General features: G+C 37.6%; 1 protein-coding gene across 1 annotated transcript; it reads left to right on the top strand.

The window, feature by feature from the left end:
• The first annotated feature begins 9,015 nt into the window (after positions 1 to 9,015).
• On the top strand, positions 9,016 to 13,704 carry metrn (meteorin, glial cell differentiation regulator). Its single transcript, XM_056738412.1, has 4 exons — positions 9,016 to 9,320; positions 9,965 to 10,398; positions 11,656 to 11,715; positions 11,986 to 13,704. The coding sequence occupies exons 1-4, from the start codon at positions 9,220 to 9,222 to the stop codon at positions 12,297 to 12,299; spliced, it is 909 nt and encodes a 302-aa protein (XP_056594390.1). The 5' UTR covers positions 9,016 to 9,219; the 3' UTR covers positions 12,300 to 13,704.
• The last annotated feature ends 237 nt before the right edge of the window (positions 13,705 to 13,941 follow it).

Raw genomic sequence — 13,941 nt, 5'->3', positions numbered from 1 at the left:
CTCATTGAAACCTTTTAAGCTCAACAAAGAGGTTTTAATTCTCTTCAGAATGTATACCATCTAGTCACGAATGCTTTAATGAAGACACATATTTAAAAAACTACTTAAAACCCATCTCTTCTGTGAATACTTGACAAACAAATGAAAAAAAACCCTTTCTCTCAACAGGTATTGGTCTAGCTTTTGTTGAAACCAGTAACTTTGTATTGGCACCTAATGTATTATGGCTCCTGTATGAACTATCGCTTATTGCTTTGGATAAAAGCGTCTGCTAAATGTCTAAAAGTAAATGTAAATTTCAAAATAGCAGTTAAGAAGATAATAAGAAAAACATGAAGAACTAAAAGTAAAAATCATTAGGAACAAAAGATTTACAAATGTACAATTTAAGATATATTCAACTAAAAAAAATGTTAAGGCCATTACGAAACAACTTTTTCTTGTTCTAAACCAAAACTCAAATTGGCCAGATTTTTTCCAAACCAAAAAAGTAAATAACAAGTATGAGAACTATGTATAGACACAGTAAGCCTAAAAATTGGAATTAATATATCTTGTTTAAAGAATGTTTATATAAGTATATACAGACAAAATGATAGACAATTTAACACTTGCCCAAAAGCCCTTCCAGTTCAGTTTGTCTTTTTCCACATTATCATTTATGCCACATGTTTGTTAATAAAGTCTTAAAGTTGTTAATTTAATGATTTATATAGTTGTTAAGGGTCTGTTGTGTCCTAAGGTTCGTATAGTGTTAAAACAAACGGTGAAAGTGTTTCTGGTCCAACGTTGTTTACGTCTTGCAAATTGATCTATAAAGTACTTATGTCACTTTGCTTCTGAAGTAAATGTATCTTGATTTAAACATGACAAAAATAGTAAAAAAAATATTTTTTTTAGAAAAAATTTAGAGACAATTTCAGTGTGTGTGTGTTTGTGTGTGTGTGTGTGTGTGTGTGTGTGCGTGTGTATCAACTAGTGATATAGAATATTTTCAGATGGATATTCTGAATATATAATTGAGTCATGAAAGCACTTTTCCTAATTAGTTTGTTTATAAGCTCTTTGTAACAAACAATTCAAAGCAGACAGTCAATAGACTTCACTGCTTTTCAATGTAAATCTCACAAAAGAGCCTCTCTTCACATTACAATTTTTTCTCTCTAGTGGTCGGTAATACAGGTGACTACATCTCTCCCCACTGTGACTGCAGTGGTGAACCCCTGTTAGGCTAAACACACAAATACACACACAGCACGGCCTCAAGCAGGCAGCGGGGTGTTTATATGTGTGTGTTTGTGTGTGTGTGTTTATTCCCCGAGGGAATGAGATGAGCTAATGAATGAGAAAAGAAAATTTGGAGGGAATTTCTTGTTGAGTCAGGGGACACAACACACCCCCTCACACAAACACACACATAGTGTTGCGTCTGGCCAGACGGGGTGTGTGACCCTAAGGGCACAGTCTTTGGTGTGATGGAATGGATGTGTGTGTCACAGATGTGCGATCGGTTTCCCTCCAAAACGTGCTGATTTACAATGTATCAATAACAAAAGAGTCACACAATCACAATCAGTCACACAACACAGACAAGACGACGGAATAACAATCACAAAACCACAAGCAACAGGAAATTCTCCAAGGAGCCAAATCTCATGTTAAACTTTGTCAATAATAACATCCAGCCGTCAAGAAATTCATGAACATCATTTTGACATCATACAGGACTTTTTGGGAATCGTTCAACTTTCTGACATTTGTGATGATTTTGGTAACAGTATATTAGCTACAACTCTTCACCTGTAATTTAATACTGTTGATGATGACCCTTTTGAAGAGACTTTAGACAATGAGTCTTATAGGAGGAAAAACGACTATTCTTTTTGAAACGACTCATTTTACAAAAACGGTTTGTCTTATAATACAAAAGAAGAGAAAAGAAATAAAGACACATCATTGTTGTGAGGATATGTATGACAGGCAGTCACTAGACACTCACGAACCAATGAGATGTAGAGTTATCGACATGGCGGTATATTTGAATTTAGTGCTCATATGGGTTTGTTTTGGGTTAATTTTTGCTAAATAAACTCAAAATAAGAATAATAATTAACTACAAACAGTAATTATTACAAACACTTTTTGAATTCAGATGGTCATTTGAGGGATTTTATTTATGAATATATATGCTTTTTGAAGCTTTAACAAACTAGGACTTAAAACAAAGTCACATGTATTTTTATAAAAACATTTATAGAAAAATGATTGTTTGACCACAGAAATGCAGTCATTTATAGGGATGGCATGAGAGAATTAAATATGAGAGATTTTTTTTTCGGATGAACTATTCTTTAACTCAAATTTACAGATAAAATTCCTTTAATCTCAATTTAATTTAATTTAATCTTAATATCCTAGAAATTATGCCAGTCATCCTAAATGCCTTCTCCAGGTTTAGAACATAAACAAACTATCTCAAATCGTGCTCAGATCTGTCAAAATACCAAAATAAAATGATAATCTCAAACATTACCAAAATATTATAACTCTATAGAGCCCTAAAGATTATGTAAGCAATGCTGGAACTCCCTGTTTAAGTTCTTTAACACTACACAAACATTTGAACAAAATACAACCAACAGTACATTTAAAACAAATGTAAAATATTAAACAAACATCTTTAAGATTTAATTATATGTAAGATTGAAAATCTACAGGTGCTTCTAGACCAGTGTTTATACATCTTGTAAAGTGGTCTATACTCATACTGCATGTCCACATGCAGGACAGTTGATAGTAGACAACAGTTTGGATTATCACATCTTAAAAAACGCGGTCTTTTTTCTGATTGGTAAGTTATTCGATAAAGGAAACCCACTGACAATGATCTTTGTGCAAGTCGGCCAGTGTGTGTGTGTGTGTGTCTGTCTGTGTGTGTGTGTGTCTTTGACTAATGATCTCTGACAACACAGACTCAGGGGTCAGTCGGGGTCAATGCAGGAGGTCAGGGGGCAGCTTTTCACAGTCACTCAATGGCACTGCCATTAAATTGTGACATGCCACCATTTACCTACTGTGAGCGAGTTTGGGTGTAATTCTTGCTAAATTGGTTTCTTTATGAATTCTATTTTAAACTTACTAAAGTCCAGAGCACTTTTCTAACTTTACCTTCTCATTTTCATCCACACAACCTCTGCTCACAAAGTTCTATTGTTCTTTTATAGATCCAACACACCCCAAACCCCCAGGGAAATCTTATTTATCCTGGAACTCTATTTCTGAATTCCTCCAGAATGCTAAATGGCACTAAAATTGTCTTTGTGGCCGATATTCACTCAGACTGACTCTTTATGTTTCCCGTCTTTGTATCTGAACCCTTCCATATGCATTACCATCACAAACGTCACAACCTCACTGACCCGGGCACAAACACAAGCAAAGCCGAGTCAATTAGAATGCACATCCATATGCAGACACATACACCAGCGAGGGCATGCTTTCTGTAGAGAGGGGACTTTTGACAGTATAACTGGTGGAAAGTTATTTGGACTGGCTAATAAGAAATGCAGTGAAAAAGTAATAGTGGCGCTTGCATTATTAAACATTAGTAATGAAAGTCTCATGGGCTACAGGACATGATGGGTCATTTGAGAAAAGATCTCTCCCACCTGTTATATGGTCCCGTACTGGTTAGTGTGTGTGAAAAGACCACCAACTCGAAAGGAAGTCCTTATTAGGAAAACATCCTGATACAAGGATCTATGAGAAACAAAAAGAGAAACAAATAACGCTGTAATTGTGAAAACCACAGAGAGTACAGAGGTGTAAAATGAATGTATGAATAAACTGGATTTTGGGTAAATTTGATCTTCAAGAATATTGACTTTTGAATGCAATTCCAGGAATTCCAGCGTAATGGATGTGACATCAAATCGCTCAGGGATTCTGTTTGTTACCAATATCCTGGACCATTTGTTTACATATTACTGAACCCTTGTTGATAGACTTTAAACATCAGAAAAATATCAGTCTATGCATTTAAAAAAAAGAAACTAAACATGCAAAAAATTGGGTTTTTGGGGGACAACAAACTTTGAAGGGTTTCTGTGAATTAAAATGCACAAACCTGAAGCAATTATACCCAACAAATGCAGAAGGGATGCCTATTCACAGAACATAAACTAGTTTGATCATTTCAATTTCCATGTGCCCATTTATGAGAAATATGTACCGCCATGGATGTGAATCCTGAAAATGGCATTTATCTGATAAATAAAAATACTAAAAACAAAACAAATGCTTTAAAAACTTGAGGGGAAATATTGATATCTGTGCTATTGTAAAAAACATTGATAAAAACTTTTTTCAAGGGTGACATTTTCAAGGAATTGCCCACTTGACAAATCTGAGCTCAGTTTGACATTAGTGAGATTTTGGACTAATTTCCTCAGGAGAAATATCAGAGACAGAGATTAGACTAAAGCAATTTCCATTTGCTCTTTATTTGACCTCATTATATAGAAATAACTGAGATATTAAAGAGATCTTATCTGTGATTTGTATTTCTTATAGGATATTTTATGTATGTTTATGTAAAATTTAAAGAATGGTACAATTTATGACACAGACAAACATTTTTTCTTTTTGTGCATTACCAAAATATACAGTATTTGTAATGCTCACGTATTGCTCTTTGTTGCTCAGGAATCTTGGAAAAGGACGTTTTCAGATTTGGTTTCTTAAAAAAAATCTATAAAGAGAAATAATAAGATATTTAAAGAACATACTGTTGGGTTAACCTGAAAGGCACAGTTAAGATATTTTGTTTTTTAAAGAATTAATCTCTGACTTTTGATCACAGACTTTGGTATCTCACAAATCTGCTCAAAGCGTGGGACTTGGCTTAGATGAAATTCTACATGAAACACACTCTCTCTGTTGTGTCTCATGCTCAGCACAAACATCTGAGTGGTTGGAAATTTAAGCAAGAGTCTCCATTTACTCTCAATGCTGTCTAGGAGACACAAAAGAGATATTAATGAGATCTTGTGATTTTCTTCTTCTACTTGGTCTATTCTTGCTAACGCAGCCTGTTTAAAGAATCCTCTTTGACTTTAGGTCTGAAAGGATGGCAGATATTTTAGAAGCTGGTGATGACAGCAGGGGGAGGGGCGACTCGCAGGGGTCAAACTGCATCGGCATGCGTTCATTGTCCGTGAATGCGAGCGGGGGAACGTGTATGCGAGAGGGTGTGAGCTAATCACACTTAATGCGAACCGACTCACAATGAGAGAAGAGTCCAGACTGAGGGAGCGACGCGGAGACAGAGAGAGAGACAGAGAGCGAGAGACAGAGAGAAATAGAGAGAGTGTAGATATAAGATTAAGTCGATGATGAAGAAACGTGATTGTAGTGGGGGTGTGATAGAAGATGGAGGATGGGTGGACACACTTAGAATGATGAAATTCAGAAATACAGCTTCAGACAGACAGACAGACAGAGAGAGAGAGAGAGAGAGAGAGAGAGAGAGAGAGAGACAGAGAGAGAGAGCGAGAGACAGAGAGAAATAGAGAGAGAGAGTGTAGATATAAGATTAAGTCGATGATGAAGAAACGTGATTGTAGTGGGGGTGTGATAGAAGATGGAGGATGGGTGGACACACTTAGAATGATGAAATTCAGAAATACAGCTTCAGACAGACAGACAGACAGACAGAGAGAGAGAAAGAGAGAGAGAGAGAGAGAGATAGAGAGAGAGAGAGAGAGAGAGAGAGAGAGAAAGATGGGTAGAGTGAGAAATGGGGGGGATAAGGGGTGAAATACAAGACACTAAATCAAATGGTTTTCCAAGTTTTCCATATACCCCAAACCTCACGAGATGCATCCTGATATCTTTTCAATCAGAATGAACCGTTAAGTTTTGTTCTTAAACAAAACAAAATAAATCTCTTCCAATATTTAATTCCTTCAAATCCAAATTTTATCAAATGTTTTCCTCTTTTTTAGGAGATGCATTCTAGCAGTGTGTGAAAAAGTTTCTTCATGCTTGTCGGTGTTGCGCTAAAGACAAGTCAAATATTCTTACAACATTTAGGAGGAAAAACAATAAATAAACATGACTACATAGATGTTGTGTAACTGTGAAAGTACACCGTGATATATGTGTGAGGATGAATGTGTGTGGGTTCATTGTCGCTCGTGTTTACAGTAGATTCACTTTCACGTTTCTCCCGAGCCTTCGCTTACACAATGCTCATTTTCCCGAAACATCACAGGACCAGAACAGTGTTCTCAAACACAATTACCTCAATGTTACCTGGGTCAGTAAGCAACACTCTAGAAACTCCCACACCAGCCCAACCAATTCTGCACAGCTGAGCATTACTAACATCAAGAAATTCGTTTTTTTTGTGTGTGTATGTGTGTATTGTACCAACTTAAACACAAATAAAAAACACACTATCACACATAATTCAACTATACAACTTCCTAGAAATAATCATATTCAAAATCTAAATGCATGGCTTGGACTGAATAATAAAGAAAATCTGCCAATAAGACGTCAGAATAAATGTGAATTTCTTCAATATTGCTTAAAAAGCATTTTATGGTGAGACCTTAAGAATCTGCTTTCTAAAATCACAACATTTCTGGAAATTCTACACAAAGATGGATTACACAGAATATCATTTTCTATTTAATTTTGATTTTTTTTAGTCATTGTTCTTAAAGTTTCCTTTTTGTTTTTTAATAGATTTGATAAGTTTACTATAAATATGAAATTTGTGTCTTGTGTGCAGAGAAGCATTTTTAATATACATTGCACACTGTACACAGTAAAAATAATAAACCACTTTGAAGCTAAATTAAAAAAAATAACAGAAACAAATCTCATAGACAAAAATATAGCACTCGAGCTTAAGCTATAGAACTTTTCACAGACTGAATATGAAGATATATCAGATATTTCACTCTTTCAACTCTAGCTTTTCTCTCTTTCTCACAATGTCACAGTTTCTGTTTTCTTTCATCTTACTACGGTAATAATGTAAGAAGTGGGTCATTGAGGAAACATACACAATGCTGTATTTGCAGGCAAACCCCTATGAGGGAGCTGTGAAAACGACACTGTTTTTCTCAAAGCTCTTTCACATGTGTGTGTGTGTGTGTGTGTGCGTCAAGAGGAAAGACTGCAAACACAGCTGGATTAAGATCTGAGGACACCGAAGCTATTCCACCCCCAATTCCACACACAGACAGCAATAACCGGACTCTATCATTTTTGTTACACAAAGTTCTTTTTAGATTACATAAAGGTAAGAAATAAATAATTCTTTTAAGAACCGTCTGAATGGTACTTCAAATAGTTTTGCTATGACATTGCTATCACTTTATTTTTAATGAAATATTTTGCAGTTCCTCAACCAAATTGAAAATGTTTAGCACGCTAAAGCTTATTGAAACTTTAATCATGTCAAACACAAAAGTTCGCAATGTGTGAAATGACTGATTTGCCAATGAATCATTCTCTGAATCATTTAAAGGATTCAGTCAATTCGCATTTGCAAAACATGTTGGACAAAATTGTCAAGAAGGAAAAATTTAAATTCTAACTTCATTTTCAGTACAGTATAGATTGCTGTTCTGTCTCTAAAGTCAAGCATCACAACATCATCACATTTATACCAGGATTTATGGCATTCGCATCGCTTTTTGACATCAAGAAAAGAGATAAAGTCAACACTACTACGACTGCAAGATACACTTGAAATACAGTTACATGCAAAAATCGAATGCACACACACACAATTAGGCACGTTCACTTTTGCTTTCATGGTTTTATATTCTTTGAAGTGGCCAGCAGAGAACAAAAGCCTCACTTTACACACACAACACAGGGCTACTGGACACAAGAGTTTGACTGTGTCAAAGGTCCTGTCATAACCACATCAAAGACACGCACACATACACACAATCCATAAAGATAGATTGCAATGGCCATACAAAAGAATATTTGATTTGCTTCTAATGCAGGGAGATGAAAGAGAGCCACAGCATGGGCCAGAACGAGGGCAGGGCAACACGCAGAGAGCTCCATTTACCCCTGACCACCGCACCCTTCCCCCTCAGCAGTTTTATCACCGCTGTGGATTTATCATGCCTCCAGATAACATTTAGTGGTGTGCGTCGTCAATCTTATTTCCCAACTTAATCCTATCCTTAAAACTAGATTTTACAGCCATTTGTTAATTTTAATGCATATTCTGATGTCTGCCCTTCAGATTAACATATTGCTATTAAAATGTAAATGAATACACTTCTGGCCACTTTAACAATTGTACCAATTGTATTACAATTAAGATTGATAAGATTACAATAATGACTTTAGAGTACATGCACTTTAAATGCTGGGTTGTTTTACTTCGTGGTTGGGTATTATACGGCAAACCAGATTGTTGGTTGGTTAAAATGAAGCTAGAAATGTCAGTATTTGCTGCAACCACAAACAACCCAGAATGTTTTGGGTTTTGTTTCAGTATTTAATTGTGTTCTTTTGGTTCCCATTTACCATAACATCCCACCAATAGAACCTAAGTAGAGACCCACATTTAAGTTTCTATTAAACTATCGATGTTTAAAACCATTAAGCTTCCCATTCCAACCATTAAATTAAAATGTTAAATGAAATAATTTCTGTAATGGTTTCTATTTTTTTCCAGCATGAGATGTTTGCATTAGATTTTAAAACCGGTTCATCTAAACGTCCAATCGAATCTAATTAGTTAAATTCAACATGCGTCCCTAACGACACAAACCCATGTTATCTTTCAAATCCTTCCCATAAATTCAGTGGAGGCTGATTAAAAATTCTTCAGTCGTCTTCACCCCATGTGAATAGAAGATATGCCATTTATTAGACTCGATCCCCACGCCTCCAGCTCAGTGGGAGTGGCTTAAAGTTTGTCCAGTCCTCAAACTCTTGCTGGTCTACGGCGAGACTTCACTTCAGTCTGTAGCTGCACGCACGGTCTCCATCACGCGCACCGGTCACACGGTACGGACTTATCGGAGGAAGAGAGCGAACGTTAAGTGCAGACAGATATTAAAAGAATATGGGACCAAAAGATTTGTATTGTTTTTAACTACAGAGTTTGGAAAGTAGGGGAGTTACGACGCGCGCTCGTTTCTGGATAACCGGAGTGTTTCTTTACGCGCAGTTATGGAGGTTTTGGGTTTTAAGAGTTTCGCGGTTTGGATTTCATTTCTGACTGGGTTTGGGATGGCAAATTACTCAGAAGACCAGTGCAGCTGGAGAGGAAGGTAAATATCTCAGCCAAAAATGGCTTCATATTTCTGGATATATACGCATTCCGAAATGTTTAATCTGATTCAGTCTTGCAATGCCCTGCGCATTATTTTTGCATTTTTTATGATTTTTCTGCAAATTTAAAGTGTGCAAATGATGTAAAGAGGGAAAAATTCCTCTACATTAGTGCAATATGTTTTCAACTTTCTGTTTCATGTCGGAACGGTGCAGCATCTAAATAGAGTATGAATTGGCCTGCTGGCTGCATTTGCGAAAAGCTATTTGCACAAGGCGCGCACGAGTCAAACACAAATTGGTAAAAAGTTAACTAAAGTACTTTTTAAAATAGAAGAAATAACGTGGATCGGTAGGAATTATGTTCCGTTACCTCAGTCTTTAAATGGCTGAATGCGCATTTAAGTAGCCAATAGGGGGCGTTTGTTTTTCCTTCAACTTTACGCATCAGACAATTGCTCACGTTTTGACAATGATACTGGAATAAATAAATGGCTTTTAGTTTCTGTTTTTAGACTGACTACTTCACATATTGAGTCTGAGTTTTTGGGTGTTGTTTCTTTAATGTCTCTACATGCCTTAGGTAAAGATTTTCTGAAATATTCCCTTAGTTTAATCTCTTACTTCTACTCTTTTTCTGCAGTGGTCTCTCTCAAGCGGCCAAAAATGTGGAGCAGGTTTGGTTGAGGTGTGCAGAAGGCTCCGTTGAGTGGCTGTACCCCGCCGGAGCATTACGTCTTACTCTTGCGCCCAGGCTGCCATGGAGTGCCATGGGACCGGGTGAGTCCACCAACCGCCCAGTTTCAGCCTGCATCAAGCCGGATCAGCACTGGGGTGGTGCTCAGCTCTACTTGGAGCGAGATGGTGTCCTGGAGCTTCTGGTGGGAGATGGTGAGGAGAAACCCCATTCGGCACACGTGCGATGCTTCAGTGCCGTGCCTGGAGAACGACCAGCCCTATTCCTACAGGCGACACCTCACCAAGACATAAGCAAACGCATAGCGACGTTTCGATATGAGCTGAGAGGTGATTGGACGGCACAGTTGTCAGTCAACACTGATCTGATCAGCAACGAAGGTGAATTTTCTGCAAGCATAAAATATTGAATCTCATTGAAAGATTGCATTTCACAATTTCATTACAATTTCATTGCATTTTACAATTTAGTATGTAGACAGTTTTGAAAGTATTTAATAAGATTCACCTAAGAAAGAAATGTGCAAGACCTAAACTATGAAACGTCCTAGGTTGGAAGCAAAGTTCTTTTCAAATTAAATTTTTCGAGTGACCTTTGAATTGTTGGGGGGGGTAATCTGAGGAACCAGAAAAGATTTAAAGGACCGAACCCATCCATGAACAGAGGATTCATTCAGACTTTGGCTCGACCTGAACTCTTCATGAGTTTAGATTTAATCCATCTCACAAAACAACAGAAATGGTAACAAAGTTTCAGAACGAACATGAACGAGTTACAAAACTTTTACATTTAGCCGATGAATGCGATTCTTAACATGTAAAGTTTGTAGGTCATCTTGGCCGTCCAGCGACTCCCAGCCAGCGGTGATAAACGGGGGTGGGAGTGTTTGGATTTGAAGAGAGGAAAAACGAGGGGGGGAGGAGGAGGGAAAGACAGACAAAAGCTTAGCAAGATCGGGGGGGGGGGGGCTCATCTCCATAGTGAGCTATTTCAGAGAATTGCATGAGAGGGCAGTCGCCGTGGTAACGGGGGGGCTGGGGGAAAAAAGATCTTTTGTTCAGAGTTTTGGGAGCAGAGAGGAGAAAAGAAAGGACGTTTAAAAGTTGACTTTCTCTCTCGCTCGCCCACACACACCTGTTGCTTTCTTTAAAACTCCAAGTGGAGCTGCACTTTTAACTTGGAAATAGTTGGAAAATGTTATGAAATCCAGAGGGATAATATAATGCTCAGAGGTTTTTCTTTAATCCTCACGAGATCTGATGGAGTTCTCAGTTGTTTCTCTTAAAATTGCTTGGAAGAAATAAATATGTAAAGAAATTTGTTAAATTTGCCTCAAGCTACTCTTGGATGCATGGATGGCATACAAAATGTACCACCTGATACCATACTACCACAGTTATTTTTCTACACATTATTCACACATGTGTGAGGGGAGGTGATAGTTGTTGAAATGAGAGGATACACACCTCTCTCTCAGGCTTTGATCAGGTGAGATAGGTCACAGCTAACAGGAGGTCTTTCCGCCCACACAACACTTTACAAAGCTATAAAGTAACAGCTGCACGTTAATCCTGGTATCATGTTCTAATAGTTCTTCCATGCAACTGTCTGACGTGTCCCTCTCATTTTCTCTACAGGAGCTTGCAGGCCGTGCAACAACACAGAGATCTTGATGGCCGTGTGCACTAGCGACTTTGGTAAGTGTTTGTATTATTTTTAAACACTTGTGTAATTGTTCAATTGACGAAAGCAAATAAAAAACCATGACAGATAAACACATGATGCAGTTGTCGTTCACCCCAGGGCTTTTAAATTGCCCCTTGGGGGTTTAAACCAATCGATTTCATCACATGCCCAAATCTGTAACATCTTCGCCCAAATTTCAGTCAGCTTAACAGCAGCTCATCTCTTTAGATATATCAAATGAAAACAATCGCCTAACTTAACTTTTCATCTGTGTTTTTCAGTGGTTCGTGGAAACATCCGTTCTGTGGAGACCGACTCCAACCTCAAAGCGGCGGTGATCAAAGTCAGCGCTACGAGAGTCTACCGACAGAAGCTCGCTCTTTTTCCTGAATCGGGTCGTCTGACGCGGTCTGGGGAGATTCGGACGGCGCTTCAGTGTGGCGTTCGGCCTGGACCCGGTAGCTTTCTGTTTACTGGCCGCGTGCACTTCGGAGAGGCGTGGCTCGGGTGCGCCCCGCGTTATAAAGACTTCCTGAAGGCATACGAAGACGCCAAACAATCTCTTACTATTCCCTGCACCCTGGTCAACGACTGAGTGAAGAACCAGGATCCTGTGTGGACACTTGAACGGTGGGACCGTTACCCTGTGTGATAAGCACCGGAAATCTCTCCTGGATTTCGCCGAAAGAGAGAGAGATGATTATGGTTGAATGACAGGAGAAGGATGAAGAGAAAGTCTGAATATTTGGGACCTAGAGTGTCCTGGTTTATCTCTCAGTTTGGGGACCGTGATAGGACCCCTTTCTTAACTCAGGAAGTTTTCTCTTTGGACACTTTTTGATATCAGAAATATCCAAAGTCCTTGTGATGTAGAGGACAAAGTCAAACTCCACCTGTGTGTTGAGTTCTCAAATAAGCTGTACGCAGTGCATGTAGCGCAGAACGCCAACGAAGAACATTTCGATTTGTCATGCTTTATATGAAAAGAAACTTTTTAAATTCAGAGTTTATATATTTTCAATTTCATTTCTTTTCAAAATTTGCACTGGCATGAAGAAGAGGACGACCGGTGCGAGATATAAATGCTGCAAGCACTGAGAACCAAAATGAATTTGACTATATGTAGCATAGCAGAGAAAGAGGTTTCTATACATAGATATATGTAAAAATATATATATTCTATAATATTGAAAAGTTATCAACTATGATGTATATGCTAACATACAAGGAATAATAACAAAACAGATGAAACAGAAATAGCATATTAATCATTTCACGGTTAGACGGCGCGTGTCGATTACCTCAAGCTTAACATCACCACTCCCCTTTTATGGTTATGCATTCAGAGATGGAAACACAGTAAAAGTTATGATTGTGCTGGCCTAAAGTTGTTGTACATGGTGAAGGAGGCAGATGGAGCACTTTTCCTTGAAACAAAAATAATTATTGTCTTTACCGTCTGTGAAAAATGCAAGTGTCAATAATCACAATGAACTTCTGTGAATAAACTTCTGTCAGTTTACAGACACATCAACAGGGTATCCTCAGAAATCTAGACAAGGCTGGACTTCATCTTAAATTAAAGTATATATGTCAATCTCACTGTGTATCTATAAAGATGATAAAGAGTCTTAAAACCAGATGTAATGCTTTCTAAAACGCAATACTGACACTGATGCTGCTTCTCATTGAAGTTTCACGATCTAAGAGCTGCTGTCCTTCATCTCATTCTGTTCATCCACTTTTGCTTTCGTTTCTTTTAATATCCACTGTCAACGATGTTTGTGCACTAAACGAATGAACAGCAAACCAAACGTGAGCGAACAGAAATGCAAAGCTGCCATATTGTATGCTGCCTGTGTGTGTCCGATACGTCTTTAACTGACTGCTGTACGTAAATATATATATATATATATATATGTGAGTTTATGTGGATATTGATGTACATAAGATGTTTTTAAAAAAAACTGAACAAAGAAATATTCTGTTAACAATGTAGAGTATGGACGTTTGTTTAAAGAAAAATAAATTATAAAAAGCAAAACTCATACCTGTTTGTCTGTTTCTGGTGAAGCGCTTCTCCATTTTGCCCACCATGTTAACTGCACATTAACAAAGACACAACGTGAGTTTTTTGTAAGTATAATAGACTAATATACACTCGAATAGGCTAAGTGTCTAATCTATATTACTTTAGATTATGTATTATATAGTGTAGTTGTAAGGTGAATAACAGG

The sequence above is a fragment of the Triplophysa dalaica genome, chromosome 23 (genome assembly GCF_015846415.1).
Source record: "Triplophysa dalaica isolate WHDGS20190420 chromosome 23, ASM1584641v1, whole genome shotgun sequence".
NCBI classification, from domain to species: Eukaryota; Metazoa; Chordata; class Actinopteri; order Cypriniformes; family Nemacheilidae; genus Triplophysa; species Triplophysa dalaica.
Note: the sequence above shows the minus strand (reverse complement) of the source record. Positions and strands in the feature narration are given on the sequence as shown.